This window comes from Stegostoma tigrinum, chromosome 14 (genome assembly GCF_030684315.1).
Source record: "Stegostoma tigrinum isolate sSteTig4 chromosome 14, sSteTig4.hap1, whole genome shotgun sequence".
NCBI lineage: Eukaryota > Metazoa > Chordata > Chondrichthyes > Orectolobiformes > Stegostomatidae > Stegostoma > Stegostoma tigrinum.
In genome coordinates this window covers 19,138,035-19,158,491 of record NC_081367.1, presented here as the reverse complement: position 1 = coordinate 19,158,491, position 20,457 = coordinate 19,138,035, and the positions used below count along the sequence as shown (strand labels likewise).

Below are 20,457 nucleotides of genomic sequence, written 5' to 3'. Positions count from 1 at the left end.
CAGCAAATGGAACAATAACATCATGCATTATGGGTATCTAAATGTTTTTAAAAGGTCAAATTTCCCAGCTGGCATTTACACATTCTGTTGTCATGGAGACAGCTATTTTTGTAGATATCGGCAGTACCACCACCTAAAATGGAACAGAGCTGAACGTGCAGATTGCATGGGAAGATGCCACAGATTGCTTCAAACATCATCACTGCCTTGCTTTTCCTTTGCTTTTCAAATCCACAAAAAAAATTAATCCTGTAATGTTCATATTTAAATTGTTGTGTTCTTAGGATTAATTTATATCTTTCACTTGATGCTAATGATGCAAGTTAGTACTTTATTACCCTTGAGTTGCTTTTGAGTTTAAGTAATTCAATGAGTTAACAGCATATCTGCAAAGCAAACAAACTATTCTGGACTTTAGTATTCAGAGGAGTGACACAGGCGTACAGTGCAATTGTTGAACCCAGGAAATGCTTTACGACCAAAGAGCTTTCTGGAAATATTTATCACCTTTTGCACTCAAGTTTAACTAAAATGGCTGTCCATATTGGAAATGTTTTTGCGTATGGAAAAAGTGACTTATTTAGAATAAAGAGAATTTAAAGAAATGTAAGTAACTTTCAAAACTTTTAACTATTTTACAAAGTCAGCATGACATGCTCAAACGTTGCTTGTAGTCAATTTCTTTGAATAGCCTGATTTCCACAGGACTGAACTGTTTACATGATATTTTCTTGAACTGTCATACTACAGGCCGGCATACTGCTACTGCAACTGTAGCATGCACTTCAGGACTGTAAGCATATTCTAAATACCATTTTTTTTTTACTTTCTAAGAACTCAAACCTGAAAGCATTTTAAAGAAATAGCTGCTAAACAGGCTTTGAGTATATCATAGGTATTGACGTGATAAACTACTACTCCTATTGTCTGTTTAATTGCATCCATTACATGGCAACATGTTAACAGGTGTAAGCCGTTCAGCATCTTGAAACTATTAAAATATTCAATTGAATCATGGTTGATTTTTTTTTAAAACATTTACCCAGACTGGTTCAGCAACCCTTAATATCAGTGGCTGATTAAAAAATAAAGATGGTCAATTTATATTTCAGTTGATAGGGTTACAACAGTTTTTTGGAAGGAGAGAGTTTCAGATTCTGGTACCCTTTCACAATTTCTGTGATTCTTCTTATGTGTCTGGTAAAATATTACGGTACTTTTGATTGCCTTTTCCACTTTTTACTTCCATTATCTTAGTTGTGTTACACGTTCAAGCAGCAATCTTTTTAACGTACAATGTGGTGAAACATGTCTACACTCAGCATTGATAGAGTGATAATAGCAGCTTTAAATTAATAGTATCCCAAGGAAGTTTGTAGCTGTGTTTTAAAGTAAAATGTGACTTGCAATTTGAGAAGGAAATATTAGGCCAGATGACCAATAGCTTGATAAAAGTGAAAGGTTTCAGATGATTGTTCCTTTAAAACAAAGTGAAATAGAGAGACAAAGTGAGAATACTGCACAGTTTAGGGCACTGACAACTGACAATATATGCCCAGATATAGAGGGTGGTGTGGTAGAAAGTTTCACATAAAATGTTTAACGACTACCATGGACTAAAGTGAAAGCAATTTGCAGAAGAGGTAAAGCTCACAGTGAGCCAGCTAGTGCATTATGTATGATTGTATTTTTCTAAATATTCTCTATTTCATAAACAAAAATTGTATGTAGTCCCATTAGCAGCCCCAAATTACTAAACACTCATGGTCAACGAAAGACTTTATAGATCGTTAACAAAACTGTGAATTTTAGCCTGTCCCATTTTATTTGTTGCTGCACATGTTAAGGATTAAACTAATTTGCCAGTGGAGTGGGATATAACAGAGGAAGCCCAGTTGTAGATGTTAGACAGACAAGTGTAGAAAAAGAAACCAAGTCATTCTACAAGCCAATGCAAATATAGCCAAGGAGCATGGGAGCATGCCAAGCCGGGTTAGTGTTTAAGTTACTACAAGGAATCTTATAAATCAGGCAACTGGATTGAGGGTGTATCTTTGCTATCACAGAAACAGAGATGAGGAAGGGACAGAATTAACAGTTTATTATTCTGGGCTGTAGAATCTTCAGGAAACATGAAGGGGATGTGATGTAAAAAAAAGTGTCCCAATATTGATCAAGGAGTTAATTACTGCAGTAAGGAAGAACGATATCTTAGAACCTTCCTTGAATAGCCAAGTAAAATATTATAACACAGGATCTGGCCAAAGTAGACTGAGAACTTCTGCTTACTCAAAAATACACATCACAGCAGTGAGAGCTATTCAAAGGGTTAATCGTGACAGTGCAAGGCCAACATGTTCCTCTAAAGGTGAAGGGTGGAAGCAAGAGCTTCTGGGATCAGTCAAGGAAGAAGCTGATTGCAGAAACAGGGGGCTTAAAACAGCGGATGCCCTGGAGAAATCGAGAAAGTGCAAGGGGTTACTTAAAAAATAAAATATGAGAGTGAAGAAGGATCATGAAGAAACACTGACAGCTTCCATTAAGGTACATTCTGGAATGAGTAGGATCCATTAGGGACCAGACTGGTAATCCATGTATGAAGCCTGAAGGCATAGCTGAGATTTTAAATGAGTTTTTTGTATCCATATTCACTACAGGGAACAAAGGTAAAAATTATGGATGTTAATGTGATATATTTGAATAAATTAGCATTGAGAGGGAGGATGTATTTGTCATTTTAAAAGGCATGAATGTGAATAGGTTCCCAGGCCTAGGTGAGACGTGTCCCAAGCTGCCAGGAGCCACAAGGGAGGACATTGACACAGGTTTCACTGACTGTCCTGGGTTCTCTGCCAACGCCTCAGTCTTGTCTTTCAGGATGTATTTGAGGGCAGCCAGATCCTTGGCATTTGCCGCACTGGTCTCAAACTCTCATCCTCTTCGAGATTATATTCACCAGGGACACCTTCAAGTCCTGTATATAAAAAAAACACTCTTTGTAATATTCTAGGATTTAATTGGTAAACAATGACTGTGTCACCTGTGGAACGCTAAAAATCACTCCTGATACATGATGGATTGAGACTTGTTTCAACTGAGATCAGTGAATTTTGTTTAATGTTTACCATCTGTAACTCCACATCTTCGTTTTTCCCATTGCAATGGGCTCTCACCTTCGTTTGTATCATTCCATCGTAAAACCGCAATGTTACTGTTGCGGGCTTCAATATTGAGTCATAATCTTTAGCACACTACACAGGCCTGCAAAGCCCAGTTTGTTACACTGCTGTCTAGCTATCTATCTGTATTTCACATTCACTTGGTGTTGCCCTTCTACAGTCCACATTCCAACAGTCACAAGCCATTTATTGCCTTTAGATTTGATGATGCCAACACATTGTATAGTTATGAGTGATTTATTGGAATTATCATCTGGCATCATTCCAGCAGCCACCTTGATTGGTTTCGCTTCTGTCTAGCTAAACACTTGTGTGCAAAATGCTTCAGCTTCCTGCAGTTGGATCGCTGCTTTTCCCCACTCTGGGCATGCTCTTCTTTGTGTGTGGTGTCCTCCACAGTATGTACAATTTAACCTCTAGTTTTTATCTTTCTGCTGACCTTGTATTTTAAAAAAAATTCTTGCTTTGTATTCCAATATGATGTTCTCATTCAGCTTGGAATATATCATAATGTAAAATCATGCCTGTTCGCCCGTTAATATACTCTAACTGAACATGGTGACAGCTTTCTTGAGAGTAAGTTTCTCCTCTTTAAGTAAACATATTTTTATGGTAGGATCTCCTACGTCTAAGACAAATCCTAACTCTGATAAGATCATCTTACAGTTGTACAAGCTCAGTCATTCCAGTCACATACTGATCAATATTTTCCCTCTGCTCTGATGTTATGCATATTCTATCCAATATTAAATATTGTGTTCAAAGTATACCTTCAAAGCTTTCCAAATCTCTGTCTCCTATTCAGATTCTCTGCTCTGAAGTGACATTTGGGTTGCAATACAAGTTCTAGCAGACATTCCCCAGATTGCAAATCATGTTTTTACAGTTCCTTTATTTAATTCTATAGCTATTTCATAGTTTTACCACTGATGGTGAAAAGAAATAAAGTTTAATTCTGTATAATATCTGCTCCTTCCATTTGCAAAGCAGCAGAGTGTGGAAAATTCTGGCCTTTCTGATTCAGTCAGCATTTCAAAGTTACAAACTGTATTGAAGTTTAATTCTTCATTTCAGATTTTGAAAGTAGCCAATTCTCTTGTAGCTCTGTCAAGTGACGCAATTTAGCTGCATGCTTTTGATATCATATTTTGAATAATTTGTTTAGTGGCTACAACAAAATGAAAACAATTAAACTATATTTGCATTTCTTCAATCATGGACCTGTTCTAGTTTGTGAAGTTCAATAGGTCATTAATACATTGCAGATATCTTGGAGGTTTGAGGGTTATTAATATGGTGCAGATATCTTGGTGGCTTGTTGCAAGAATGTGGAAAGATTGGAAATCAAATGAGAATGAAAATGTTAAAATCATGGCATTGCTTGACTGAGAGTCATTATAGAGCAGCAGCAATAGTGCAGAAGGACTTGGTGGCTTAAGATGTGAGTAGTAGAGTTTTGGACACACCCAAGTTTATGGAGAGTGGAAAGTGGGAGAGAAGCCAGCAGTGCAGTGGAATAGTTCATAGAAACGCTACAGTCTGGAAGCAGGGCCCATCAAGTTCACACCAACCTCTACAAGGAGTTTTCCACCCAGACCCACCCCACTACCCTATCCCTGTAACCGCGCATTCCCCATGGCTAATCTACCTAGCCTGCACACTTTTGGACTGGGAAGAAACTGGAGTCCTTGGAGGAAAGCCACACAGACATGGGGAGGATCTGCAACTTGCATTAGTCCAAGTTTGGAATCAAATCAGGGTCTCTGCTGCTGTGAGGCAGCAGTGCTAACCACTGTGCCACGTTAAGTCATGTTTAGAGGGCAAAAATAAGTATGACTGTGTCAGTTATCTATGAGCTGAGATAGGTAATGCGATCTTCATTTCCTAAGTTCATCCCAAGGCAAAATGGTGGGATAGAACTCAAAATGAGCTGGTGCTGGGTGCTTCAATAAGCATTGGAAGGTGCCAAGTGAGGCACAGAGGGAAACAACTGTCATTAAGATAGGAATCTATCCTATTCCAGGCAAAAGAGGAAGGAAGTTGAGGAGTACCAAATTTCTGGGGTAGGGAATTGGGAGAATTCTGAGATGGAGAAGTGAAAGGTGGTATGACAACAGAAGGGAGGTTTCTAGGCAGAGGAAAGAGAAAAGTTAAAAAGAAAGAGTCACAGTGAAAAGAAAGCGATGGGCACAAATCCAGAGTAACAACCAAATGATGCATAAGAATTAGCGTGAAGAGCTCAACAAAATCTAATTACTACGCACAAACATTAGAATATACAAAAGCCTAAATAATGGAAAGGAGTCCAGAGTTAAAGTTAGGGGTCCCATGGTGGGACAGTGACAAAACAGGCAGCATGAAGCATCCACAAATTGTCACAATTTGGAAACGGGTGAAACCATTGCAGTCTAGATGCTACTTGAAGGTGAAACATTGGGAAATCCATTGATGGAGGGACTTTTGTAGGAATGAAGACCCACTGGTTGTATAGAGCCAGTTACAGGACAAGAAATATGATGGGAGAGTCTGCAGATACCATAGGATGCAAAAGCAATAAAGATTTGACCTTCAACCCAGGCAAGTATTAGCCAAAAATAAACTGAAGCTAAAATACCAGGATAGCCATTGGTCAATCACAAACTCAGCAAGGGACCGAGTTCTGTAATAATTACAATAGTGGGGGAAAATGAGTAAAATGGCAGTAGTTACTTTAAATATCATAAAAGAATAGCAAATCAGAGACAGAGGTTGGATCTTAACTAGTAGAAATGTCTTCTTGATGTCTTTTGGGCTATGATATAAAATAGACAGCAAATGGGAATGGCCATGAATAGTTTTTAAAATGTAATTCATTGGAGCACCAAAATATTACATTTACAGAGCACTTTTAGTCCCAATGTGCTCCATGTAAGCATTTTGAAAAAATTGATAGTTACTTGACGAATGTTCATGATGACAATAAGCCTTGAGATTTTAAGGAGTGTTTGAAAGGAGTGAGTGGAGTAAACTGGCAGAGACGGGGAGAGTTTACAAGATCTTTGTCATTTTCACATTCAAATTAAGGATACTCTCAGGTTTCATGATTTATGTGTCATCGGGGATCTTATGACTTTGGGCAGAGAGGAAACTATACTGAAGAAGTGGGATGGACGTTCTCAAACTAAGGTTCTGCACTCTCTCTTGCCACAGTTTGTTCCATGCAGCAGTGCATCATCCAACAAACTGCAGTACAGTTTAGAGCTTAGGAAATAGACAGCTGAACACATGGTCATCATCAGGTGAGAATCTAGGAGAATGTGTGGAACTGAATGAAATTGCAGTGGTAGGGAGTGGGGTGAGAAAATAAGGATGGGAATTTTAAAACCAAGGCATGACTTGACCAATTGCCAATGTAGGTCAGCGAGCACAGCGGTGATAGGTGAACGAGATTTGTTGCAAGTTTAGATATGGGCAGCAAAGGTTTGAGTAACCCCCAGTTTACAGAGGGTGGAATGTTGCAGGCCAGCATGTGTTGGAATAATCAAGCCACTAAATAACGAAGGCACAGATAAGAGTTTCAGCAGCAGATGAGCTGACACAGTCTAAATTGGACAATGTTATGGAGGTGCATGTTAGTAATTGTGCAAACATAAGGTTAAGAGCTTACAGAGACAGAGTCATAGAGATCGATTGCATAGGAAAAAGATACTTTGGGCCATTGCATCCACACCAGTAAAACAACCACCCAACTATTCTAATCCCATTTTCCAGCACTTGGCCCATAGCCTTGTATTCCTTGACTTTGCATGTGCACATCTAAATACTTCTTCAATATTATGAGGGCTTCTGCCTCTACCACCCTTTCTAGATTTCTAGTGATTTGTAGATTCCCACCATCCTTTGAGTGAAATTATTTTTCCACACATCTCCTCCAAACTTTCTGCCCCCTAACTTAAACCTATTTCTCCTGCCCCCTTGTCTTGGAATCCAATCTGGCATCAAGAGTGAAAACAAGCTGTCTTATTCTCAAGCTATTACCATAGAGAGCTTCCAGCAGCTTAGAAAGGAGTTAAGAATGGGGACTGAAAACAATGGCCAGTCTTTGGAGCATTTAAGTAGAGGAAGTTTCTGTTTAACGAGGACCCAGTGTCAGATGAGCAGTCTGATCGTTTGGAAAGATTGATGGAGTTAGTGCTGGCGAGACAGGAAAAACTGACTGTATGCCCTGGGTGTTTCCAAGGGGCAGCATTGGACAAATTTGAGGCATCTACAGATAGATATTTGGAGGATATCAAAAATAATGGACTGATCTGTAAAAATTGAACCAGAATGGTTCCATTCTTAGACAACAAAGGAGAATCATTTGGAAGAGGATGGTATGATGAACAAAGGCACACAGGTCAAGAAGGACAAGGAGCTAAAAACCATCTTTGTCAGCGTTACATAGGATGTCATTTGGGACTTCGTGAGTTGTTTCATACCATGGCAGTGGCAAAAACCTGATTGGAAGAATTCAAATATGGGGTTCTGGGAATGACAGGGATAAATTCAAGAGGTGACAATACACTCAAACACTTTGAAGATGAAAGTGAGCAAGCAAGGATGCTGTGCTCAAAGACTGGTTTCTTGAGAGGATTGACGATGGCAGATTCAAAAGACAAAGGGACATCTGAAGGGAGAGAACCATTTACAATACTTGCTAATGCAGGGATCGGGAAGATATGTTGGGCAATTTGCTGCTTATTGAAAATAGGATTGGGGGAATCAGGAGATTGGTCTCCAGGATAAGATGATGTTAGAGGGCATGTGGTAACATAGCAGAAAAATTAGAAAATTCCAAGTTTGGGTCTCGAGTGGGTGTGCTTTAGATGAAGGAAGATGGCAGGAGCAATTAACTGGCTGGCCTTAGTCACAGTGACAAAGAAGTGCATGAACCATACACATTCACATATAGTTTTGGAGGTAAGGATGGAAGGGAGAGAACCTAAAGAAGATAGTTTGCACACTATTCTACCTGATACCTGACCTCTTGGATAAATGCCTCTCACAAAATCTATCAAAGTGGCTGGCTGTGCAACCCAACTGTTAAATAGAGTCATATGGCCATACAGCATGGCAGCAGACACTTTGGTTCCATCAGTCCATGCCAAACACAATCCCAAAATAAACCAGTCCCACCTGCCTGCTGTTGGCTCATATCCCTTCAAACCTTTCCTTTTCGTGTTCTTATCCAAATGTCTTTTAAACATTGTAATTGTATTCACATCCACCATTCCACACGCGAATCACCCTCTATGTAAAATACTTGCCTCTTAATTCCTTTTTAAATCTCTCTCCTCTCACCTTAAAAATGTGCCCCCTAATCTTGAAATCCCCCATCCTAGGAAAAAGGACAACCTTCATAACCCTCTTTTTGCCCCTCATTACTTTATAAACTTCTATAAGATTGCCTCTCAACCTCTCAAGCTCCAATGAGAAAAGTACCAGCCCATCCAGCCCTTCTTTATAACTCAAACTTTTCTTACTTGGCAATGTCCTGGTAAATTTCTTCTGAAACCGCTCCAGCTTATTAAAATCCTTTCTGGGTCACCAGAACTAGATGCAGTATTCAAGAAGAGGCCTCATCAATGTTCTGTCTAACCTCAAAACGACCAAATGCTATCGTCAAAGAATTGGGCAATGAAGGCAAGCATGCTAAACACCTTTTTAAACACCTTGTCTATGTGTGACGCAAACTTCAATGAATTGTGTGTCTGAACCCCAAGGTCAAATCATATAATGGAGCAGCTACTACTGTGATAAAGGAAGAATAGTTTGACTTTCCCCAATTATCCTGCACTATGAGGAACCTGTTAGATTTAAAGTATGCTCTGCATTTCTGAAGGAGCTATGATTAGAATTTCCTGCCAGAAATATGAGTTTGTTCATAATAAAACAAATGTAGGTGTAGAATGGCAATCTGTCTGTGATTGCCATTCCTTTGAAAAATCCAGCCTAACATCACATGTGAAATTCTGCATCTCTCTTAATTATCAGTTTTATTTTTAGTTTCCCAAATTATCTATCACAACAGCGGTGCTGTGACCGTATTCATAAATAGGCCAAGGTGGCATCTAAAGCCCAAAGTAAATTAAATTTAGGAAAATAGATTTTGATTCACTTAACTGAGGTTCAGACACATTTAAAACATGTTATCACACTACCACAGTTAGTAGAATTCTGTGATTCTATATACACCCCACACCACTCCATTCTTTATTTCACTTTTCTCCTTCAGAATAATTTTTGAAACCTACCTCATTAAGCAAGGTTTTGGTCATCTGCCCTAAAACTGCATCCCAAAACTAGCCCAGCTCGTCCCAGCCTGCCTAACCTGTTCCTCCTCTCACCTATCCCCTCCTCCCACCTCAAGCCACACTTCCATTTCCTACCTACTAACTTCATCCCGCCCCTTTGACCTGTCCGTCCTCCCTGGACTGACCTAACCCCTCCCTACCTCCCCACCCATACTACTCTCCTCTCCACCTATCTTCTCCTCTATCCATCTTCAGTCCGCCTCCCCCTCTCTCCCTATTTATTCCAGAATCCTCGCCCCATCCCCCTTTTCTGATGAAGGGTCTAGGCCCGAAACGTCAACTTTTGTGCTCCTAAGATGCTGCTTGGCCTGCTGTGTTCATCCAGCTCCACACTTTGTTATTGTGATTTGTCCTTCTGTCCTCTCCCCTTCATTATCTATTATGTTGTATTTGGTGACAATGTCTGTATTCATTAGGGCAGTTTTCACTGATGACTACTCAGCTGTCATTATTATACGGTGTCTTTATTGCTTCAATGTTTAGTTCTAAGTGAGTTATTTTTATAGAGTCCCTACAGTGTGGAAACAGGCCCTTCAGCCCAACAAGTCCATACTGATCCTTGGAACATCCCACCCAGACCCATCCCTCTAATACCCACATAAGCCACAAATCCCTGAACACAGTAGGTAATTTACCATGACTGATTCACCTAGCCTGCACATCTTTTGGATGTGGGAGGAAACCAGAGCGCCCAGAGGAAACCCATGCAGACACTGGGAGAATGTGCAAACTCCACACAGACAGTTGTCCGAGAGTGGAATCGGGTCCCTGGTGCTGTGAGAGCGCAATGCTCTCCACTGAGCCACCGTGCTGGCCCACCACTGAGCCACCACACTGCCACAGTGTGGTTTCCTGCATCGTTAGAAAAACTCATCATGTTCAACCATTATCTGAACATTTATAACATTGACACCAGTTTCATTCCCCTTCAGCGAGGTGCCGCATGAAACCAGATTGTCCTGTCAGACTCCATGCAGAGCTTCTGACATCAAATTCTCTTCATTCCAAAATCCTTCTGCTTCCATCTTTGTAATACTGACAACCTTAGTCATTAAAACCTTCATCGTTGTTTTCCTCAACTCCTGACTCAACGACCTTGATTTTATATCCCCTGCTTAATCAAAGCCAAGCAGCTATGAAACCAATAATTTTCCCACTGCTTCCAGATGTTAACTTGCAATTTTGCGCAGGTGAGGGGATCACAGTAGCTCGGTGGCTATCACTGCTGCCTGACAGCGCCAGGGACCTGGGTTCGATTCTACCCTCGGGTCACTATCTGTGTGGAGTTTGCACATTCTCCTCATGTCTGCGTGGGTTGCTGCAGGGTGCTCCAGTTTCCTCCCACAGTCCAAAATGTGCAGGCTAGGTGAATTAGCTGTGCTAAATTGCCTGTGGTGTCCAGAGATGTGTAGGCTAGGCGTGTCAGCCATGGGAATGCAAGGTCACAGGGAAAGGGTAGGGGATTGGGTCTGGGTAGGATGTTCCTTGGTGGGTCGGTGAAGACTTGTTGTGCCAAATGGCCTGTTACCACTGTGTAGAGATTCTATGAAAGGGGCATCTACAGGAAGGAGTTTGGATCCCTCTTTGAAGATGCAGATTGGATCTGATTCACTATTTTAGTTGAAGAACTGCAGAGAGGAGTAAATGGCTTTCTCTTCAAGCCAGAAATGGTTGGCCAACGAAAAGGGCCCAAGGCTAAATTTGGTACATGTAACTTGAAGGTAGTTCTTTATAAGTAAACTTTGAACGTCTCTGTCCTGGCTGCAACTTTCCATCCTTAGTGTGACCACTACGCCATCACATTCAGGTGCTTTACATTCATATCCATTCCCCTTCACTCCCCTCTTTAAGTGCAGGCCAGTTAATCCAATCTTCACCTTGCCATTCTCCGATTCAACACTGTCCACCCATGCCCATTTTCCCATCAATCCTAGTCAAATTCCCTGTCATATCACTCTTCAACTATGACATAACTTCATCCCACCTTTGCATTACTTTATTTTTATTCGAATCTACTCTCTCAAGTCCACCTTTAAATCATACTTTTAGCCACCCAAGCCTATACCGAGTCATCTGTTTGCTATCATCTCTGTCTGCCCATATACAATTCAGAAACTTGACCTCATAATTTCATTTTGGTAGTTAAATATCATTAGAATCTTTAATACAACCCTTGTTGTGTTTTAGTAAATCTACCCTGGTTGGGAGTGGGTGCAGGTAAACTTTCAATTTTGCATGTTTCTTTCAGCATTGATATGATATCCAGAAGGAAGAAGTGATCATGCTGTTTTAAATAAAAACTATATATTTCTAAACGACTGGAAATGTGGTACACTTTGTCAGAAGACCCACAATGAGGCATGGTTTGAGGCACATTAATTCATGGTAATTTAACTGATCATTTTGAACTATATTTTAATAAACGGAGACTCTTGTGACATTGCATTATATTGATTGGCGTGTGAAAATGGCATGTACAAAGAGAAGTTTTCTTAAAGGCACAGGCTAACTTAGATAAGCCATCCATTGCAAAGTTCTGTTATTTTAGAATGTTATCTGAAATGGACCAAAACAGGATAGGACAAGGTCTCTTGTTTGGTTTGGAATGCATTCCCACCCACTGTACCCTCCTTTAGTAACAGTGCTATTAGTTGTCATGGTAACAAAGATGAATTCATGCCTGGTTACTGACAGTATTTCAATAGCTCTTTTCGAAACCTCTCTTCTTTTCATCTGAGATTAACTAACTACAGTACAGATGCCTTTGGAGTAAAAGATTCAGAGTTGCACATTGGATTATAAATAAAATAGTTCATTTTTCCCATTTACCAAGAGTACCCAGTATGGATTCAACAGGAATAACACACCAATGAGGAACACCAGTATGAAGGGATGATAGCAAGCAGTGTAAACAGTGTGAAGCAGATTGGTGCAGTGAAAATGGATGATGCTCCAATTGATAACAGTGAATTTGATCTCGCTCAACATGACACTGACGATTCAGAGCGAGAAGGAAAGAAGCACGTACCCATTCGCAGGAATTCTTTATTTTACCGATCCATGAGGAGAAAACGACATACCAAGAGTCAGTCTGAATCAGCACCGAGACAAACAGACAGTAAGTTACTGACATGTATGATCACAATCAATAGAATGTATAGGGCCACAGAATGGCCAGGGCACCTCAGTGATGAAAAGCAATATTTAATTATTTTCAAATTGTTACAAATGATAACTGACCTGACTTTTTTAAGAGAAATTCTCCTGATTTTCTTTCTATCTCTCCTGGCTTAAGGATCCATGTGAAACCAGACTGCTTTCTACCACCTTGTCCAATTGTTCACTTGCCACATGTAAGTTTGGCAGTGTCTGTGTCAACAGGTAATTCATTACAGAGACTCTACCAAAAAATGAGGGTTTTGAACCTGTTCTCACTGGGCACCCAAATGAATAATACTGAAGAGTGAGAACACTCCCTGATTTAAGGGAAGTACAACTAATCAACTATTCCCCCAACCAAGATTGTGCAACCCAATGCTATCCAAGGATTGAATTTGGAATCTTGCTGGTCAATGGATGCTTTTGCCAGTAGAGCAGTTGGTAGAGTTCTGGCCACATCTCTGAGATGCTCATGAATGTTCATATAAATTATACTGTAACATCATTCATCAATTTATGTCTAGGTATTCATGTTCTTAAAGAGGCAGTCTCTTGTTTATTGAGGGATAATAACAGAAAAATCACCACCATTATTTTTGTTGTGATAAGTCCTGTGCAAATGACATGATGCAAGTAAGGGTTGTGAAATGATTTGTTCTAAAGCAATGCAACATTTTAATAAACAAAGGCTTGACAAACATTTTCTTTCATAATCACAGTGCCCCCTTAAGAATAATGAATGATCTAAAGTGCTCTTGCTCACAGTGAAATACTGTAAGCGCACAGAGCTAGTAGTCAGTTTGCCCAGGCAACATCTCCAAAGCATTTCATTCAGAATACAAGAGTTCAGACCCTGTTAACTCAGGTAGGATGAGGGATTTAACGTAGTTTCTGTTTGTGTAATGTATAAATAATGTTTCTGAGTCTTGATGCTTGGGATATTTAAAACAATTTGGCTCTTGAAGATTGATTTCTTTTGTTCAAAATCATTCACTGATTGAGACTGATCTCTGATACGAAAATGCTACAATGCAGTAAAAAATAATTTTTCAAAAGCTGCGGATAAATGCCAGTGTGAACGGGTTAGATCAAATAAACTGTTCCTGTGCCGTACATCTTACATAATTTAACATCACATACTAAACAGTAATATGTAGGAGGGGTTTATACAATATTCCCCCTTGATTTCTCTGGAATCTGTGTCCAGCACTACCTCATTTGAGTGACCATTCTTTTTCTTTGGAACATGTTGTTAGCAGTTCAATCACATGATGCATCAAGTCATGTACACCTTTGTTGACAAGCCTTTAGAAACGGAGTCAACCTCAGGTGAGGTTGGCTCACCAAGCAGAGATCAGCCAATTCAAAAGAGACTGAGATTAATCTGGGGCTCCCTGGTCAGTAACAGCAACTGCAATAAATGTGCATTTACTTATTGAACTATCAGGAGAACTAGCTCATTCATTTAGTAATGAGTAAATGTGATTTGTCTAATTTAGAAGATGTTCATAAATGTAACACCATAGCAGTATGTTACATGGGATTGAATTAACAGCTTCGGCAGAGCTTATACAATGGCGATCACTCTAATATTATGTAACCTATTTTGTTTTACAATTTAAGCACCCACAAAATCATTGGAATTCAGGATTAAATTATTGTTCCTAAACTGTCAAGGCTCCTTTATTTTTTCCAACCAAATTTCCCATGCCATCTCCTTATCATAACAGATGGTAACCGAACAGAGATATGGTTAACGTTGGTGAGAACGTAACTAATGAAAAGTAGATTTCATATTTAGCTTTTTAAAAATGTAATAATTACACAATGATTAAATAATAGCATTCAATTCAAACCTTAAATAGGGAAAATCATTCCTTAAAATGATAAAAGCAAATGAGTAAATTAAGTATAAAACTGAACAAAGTTGTATATGTCTGAGAAAATGTAAGAATACTGTAGCTGTGTTACTATGAAATGGTGAGGTAAAATGGTATATCTGTGAATAAAACGGCTGAACAATGAGGAAGGATGGTGGCATGAAAAAAGATAATAATTTTGGGAAAAAAATGAAGAATCTTGATGGAGAAAAAGCTCTCAAATACAAAGTCGAAGCATTAGTTATGTGTTACCAGTGCATCATAACGTTTCCACAATTCTCTGCAATACCCTGGCTAACACTGAGAAGCTGAAACTCAACTCATTGGTTTTCAGTCATTGAATTACAAAACTCAGAAGATTGGAAAGCTCATTGTTTCTGTGTTTTATGACTGATCCAAAGCATTCCCCTTTGAACGAAGGAACAAAAAAAAACATGAATGTTTCAGTTTGAAATCCGGTCGACAACCCCATCTATCCTATTGGTCAGTGAAAAATCTTTATTAGGTTATTCCAACTCAGTATATCTAGCAATTTCTCTTGAAGGTTTTATTGCAGTATTGAAGAAAAGATGTTCAGAGCCTTTCAGGAAAGCACTGTTGACTTCTCTCATTTTTGAGATAATAGCAATTCCCAATGGAAGGATTCCATGTAATAAAGTTTTGGTACTAGAATTGGAGCAACATATTTTGGTTTCAGTTGTGTTAAGCATGTGATGATAAATTGCAAGAGATAGTTTCAGTGTTTGCATTTGTACAGGAAGCAAAAAAATTGCACAGTTCTATGACTCACCAGAAATAAAATTAACTTTGAGAATGATTGGCTCTCGTTGCAGAAAGCTGGAGGTGGACTTAAGTTGTGAGGAATGTGGTAATAATAGAAATGCAGTCTGAGCTCTTGCAAATGAATAATCTTAGCATTATTAATATCAATTTATGCAAATAGGAAATTATTTCCATAGGTCAAGTTTAACAAATGGAAATATATTTCAAGATGTCTTCTCCCCCAGCAACAAGGGATGGGTGGGTTTAGAGGGTTTAAACCTGAATATTTTTTCCTGCCTTTCATGTCGACAGACACATATCATTTTCCAGCCCACACTAATTTTTTCTATTGTTTCTATACAGGAATGCAATACTGATTATGACAATTTCCATCCAGTATTTGACCTGAGTGCCCCTCTATTAATTACATATGCCTTGGCAGTGAATGTCAGAAGGCTTTTAGGCTCAGAGAATATATTCTGCTCTGATTTAGGCCTACACTTACCTGGCATTCACAGATGGTCAAAGGTGTTAAGCATTGAAATGTTTCTAGTTTTCTGTAAATTATACTGACTCTGTAGTTACTTTCCTGCATAAGACTATCTTCTTCAGATACTGTCTTGGGAATTGTTCATGAGAAGATGCTATCGATATGACAGAATATAGATTAATAACAGATCAATACAATATCAGATTATTTATTAATAAGCTATCAATCAAAGTTAGTCTATTAAGGACTCTTGTGGTATAGTCATAGAGCCCCTATCTCTGGACCAGGAGGTCTGGGTCCGAGTCCCACTTACTTCATTTCTCCGAACTAGGAGATGTGGGTTCAAGTTTCACCTACTTCAGAGGTGTATAATAGTATCTCTAAACAGGTTGATGAGAAATTACCTACAAACTGGACTGAAACAGAAAATCCATATGCAAAAGTTGAGTCTTGAGGTCAGAAAAATCAATACTCAATTTTCATAAAATCAATTTATGGCAAACACTTAAACAATAAAAGACCAAATAAATATGCAGTTTGACAGACTGAGCTGCAGCTCAAACAAAACCTGGAAAGGTGAGATAAAATCATCTATTCAAGTGTCCCATGGAACGTGAAAAATGATTTTGAAAAGCTGAATGAGAATCAAACAGCCTGGAAAATGTCTATCATAAAAGAATAGGAATGAAAATGATAAACCTATTTTTGTACTAGCACAATATTCTTTGCTAAAACTTTAAAAAATTTTCAGATCAAAAAGAATGATCAATCTACCAAATACATCCATCATTTGATGTATTTGGAACAGTAATGAGATCACAGCTTTGGAAGGCCATAGAAACAAAGCGGAAAGTATTGAAAACTGGTGTCACTAAAAGGCACACGAGAAAGATGAAATCAATATTCTATGAGCATGAAGATTCACTGCTACAGAATTGTGAAATGGAGGGAATGTTAAGAGCCTTGATAGAATGGAGAAGCATTCGTGATATTGAACAGAAGAATTAAGAGGGTCAGAATGTGAGGTCAAATCAGGCTTGTGGAAACAACAAATCTGGTATCAGAACACAACTGTTTGGAAGCTTCTGTAGAATTTGCACTTCTGAAGTGAAATTATACTTTGGTTGCTAAGAAGCATAAATGACACTCCATTATGAATGTAAATGTTGAAGCATTAGTTGTGATACAAGTAAATCTTGGTTCTTCACCGAATCAGGACCTTTTCGTGTTTCGTAGGCTTTCAGTTAAATTATTTACAATTCAAGCAACTTTGAAGGCAATCTTCTTAAAAATTACAATTTTTGCATTATTATCAGATAGATATGTGGGATAATATGTTACAGGACTATAAATAATGTATAATATTTGAAATTGATACTGGTACATGTATCTTCAGGTTCGAGTCCAGCATCCATGATTTTGAATCTTGATATCACTAAATTGAAGCCTAAAGTTTAATTCAATGGCATGAAATTGAATTATTTTTCTTCATATGACAGTAAATAAAACAGTACTTCTTGTTGCCGTTGCTACAAGTATGAACAAAATAATCACATTTAGTTGTGATTGTTTCAAAGAGGTAGAAATCAGAAACAAATCACTAGATAACACATTCATAAAGTGTTACAACAATTCCAAGCTACCTTTCATAAACTCTGACTTATAATATACAAAGCTCTGATTTTAAAAATATCTCTTGAAAACATATATTTGTTGTTGCTTATATTCCGGTGGATTCTATAAATATTGCGAAGTTCTTAAAACAATCCAAATCTAACCCATTGTGAATATAAATTGATAATTTTCAACCAACTGTCTTGTCATAGTGTAAAGTATGTAAATTCCTAGAGGGGAATGCCTTGATTGAAACTTATATCTTATATCAGAAAATTAATAATATATTTAGTCACTTAATCTTGTGTTGTTGCATGGCAACATGTAATGTGTTATTTATGTTGAACTTTTCCTTCGTTTTATTTGCTTAGATAGCCACAAGACCATGAAAAGAGATGGCCTGCAGGAAAGACCAAAAGAACTAGGACTTGCCACCAAATCTTCTAATTCACTGCCTTGCTGGAAAATTCCCACTATCACTCCACAGCACATGCAGAGATCTCCACTATTCAGCGACAACCTTGGGTAAGGACATGAGCAAACAACTCTTGTTTGATATTTTTATGAAGTATGTGCAGTGAATTTCTGATATGCTTTTTGATTTGTTTCAACAAGCCTCCAACTTATTCTCCAACAAGTTTTCTTGAATAAATTTTAATCTAATTTTAACTCCAGTGGATATCAGACAGGTAGCAGCAAACCACTTTGGCAGTGAGAGACCTAGGCCCCCAGTCAGTTCACAGTAAGACTAGTCCTGAGCAGCTCTTTGCTATTGAGCAGGAATGGAGTATCAGAAGGCCAGTGGCAGGGAACGAAAAGAGGAGTAGGATTAAATTGATCCCAAAGTTGCGCAGAAGGGATTACAGTAATTTCATAAATATATGTTGAAGCAAATGTTTTTGTTTGAATATTCATGCTAATATATGCACCAACGATTGTGAGTTCTCATCACCCAGTCATGAGAAGGGCATTGTCTTGAAGGGTGAACTGATTAAAGAAATAAAGGTGGTTCCTGATAGTAGACGTCAGGAAAGATTTTGCTTTTAGTAAATTTTGAAAAGTTTGAGCCTGTCTAGATGAATCCAGCTAGTTTTATTTCAGGCACCAGTGAAGTATTGGCACTGTGTGGTTAGGATTAAGGCGCCTTTTGCTTAATACTACGAAGAATGTCAGCCCTGACACTAGAAAAGCACTTGCTCATGTGCAGTGGGGCAATGTTTCTTCTCTGTTTTTGATGTGCTGTAACTCTCTTGGTCAAATGTGGTTTCAATTAGAACCAAATTAGGGAAAGTTTTTGTATCACAGCATCACACTCACTGGAAATTAAATTCAGATGGTCTAATTCTCCCCTCCAACCTCCACCCTTATCTGACCACATCAGCCACCCCTCAATTTCCAAACCTTTTCCTGCTGTGACCCCATTTTGAGGGTTGAAATTGTTGTGATTCTCAAGTGGGAACTAGGAGTGAAGAGATTGGAGGTTGTGAGAACAGAGGCTTCTTAGAGCAGATGCGTAGTTGTTATAACTCGAACAAAGTCCACAGTGGCCATTACTGCCTCAGAGCACACAATCGCAAAATTTCAACTTGTGACACCACCTGGTCTCCTGACCCCCACTTTAGGAAGCCCTATTTAAATTTAGTATCCGTTATACTTGTCTAGCTTAAATGCATCAGCAGTGTTGGCCTTAACTATTCTTTGTTGCATAGCTCTATACCAATGCATTGTCTCGAATTTAAAAATATATTACTTCTGAATTTACTGTTTGATTTCTTTGTGACGACCTTGAATGTGATGCCCTCTAGATTTATCCTTCCCCATAAGTGTATACATTCTCTGTTTGCTCTATCAGGATATTTCATAACTTTAATGATCTCAATTAGATAACCCCTCAGCCTCTGTGCACAAATAAAGAAACCCAGTCTGTGTAACCTGATAAATATAACCTCTCAGTTGTAGTATTGCCTTAACTGTAAATTCTTATGCACTCTCCACAGTGCCTTCTTTTTTCCAATAAGATGACTAAAGCTTTATACAGTACTCCTGGAATGCAAATTTCAAGTTTAGCATAACCTCCCTACTTTTCAATTCTATCTCTCTAGAAATAACTCCTAGTGGTTGGTTTACTTTTGCTTTTAATGGCTCCATTGGCCTATGTTGCAATTTTTAGAGATTTGTCAGTTTCTGCTTTCATTTTCATTTTCTCCTCTAATTTATTTGGGTCATCATTTTCCATGTAAGATGTGACCTTGTTATTTTTTACCAGTGTACAACCTCACACTTGCATGTGTTGTAATTAATTTGCCAATTGTCTGTCCACTTTGCAAGTTTATTAATGTAATTTTGAAATCAGTTGCAGCCCTCCATAGCATTGACTATCCCTCTCTCCAAGGAGTAATATAGTCAATTACCCTCTATATGGGATAAATTTAGGAATTGTCTTTTTGATTTCAAATTCTAGATTGTTAACATGAATTGTGAACAAGCATACTCCCAGTCCTGATATTTTTGGGACCACTGTTGCCATCTGTTGTCACTTGGATTTGTAGCTATCCTTTAGTGACTTACACTTCCTTTTGGTCTAACAGCTAGTTAGCCATCATTGTACAGCTTATCCAAAATTCCAAAGGCTCTATCTTATTCATTGCTCTGCTGTAGGGAGCTTTATTGAACATTTTTGGAAATCCATGTTGACTCTATTACTGTTTTCTATTCTCACCTTTACCCCTTCAAAAAATTCAATGAGTTTTCTCAAGCAAGGCTTGCCCTATTGAAATCCATGCTGACGGTTCATTGTTACATTTTTGGTATTGAGATATTTCTGTATTTTCTCCACTCATGGCTATTCTATTATCTTTCATACAATCAATGTTTAAGTGACTGGTCTATAGTTTCCTCTACACATGTTCCTACTCCCTTGTCAAATATAGAAAATACTTTAGCTATCCACCAGTCTTCTGACAGTACACTTTTTTTCTAATGAATGAGTAGGTATGTGTTATAGAGCCTCTGCTTTCTCTACATTAGTTTCTTTTAAA

General features: G+C 38.5%; 1 protein-coding gene across 8 annotated transcripts in view; it reads left to right on the top strand.

The window, feature by feature from the left end:
- Window positions 1-455: 455 nt before the first annotated feature.
- Window positions 456-20,457, top strand: part of ngef (neuronal guanine nucleotide exchange factor) — a 78,242-nt gene continuing 58,240 nt past the window's right edge. For 2 of the 8 annotated variants that reach the window (XM_048542706.2, XM_048542699.2), the window contains exons 1-3: window positions 457-606; window positions 12,348-12,632; window positions 17,791-17,944. In XM_048542706.2, coding sequence (XP_048398663.1) covers window positions 12,407-12,632; window positions 17,791-17,944 — 380 coding nt within the window. In that variant the 5' untranslated portion in view covers window positions 457-606; window positions 12,348-12,406. Of the gene's footprint in view, window positions 607-11,762; window positions 11,900-12,221; window positions 12,633-13,445; window positions 13,539-17,790; window positions 17,945-20,457 lie in introns of those variants that run through there. The other 6 variants (XM_048542701.2, XM_048542703.1, XM_048542702.2 and 3 more) reach the window with 6 other exon arrangements.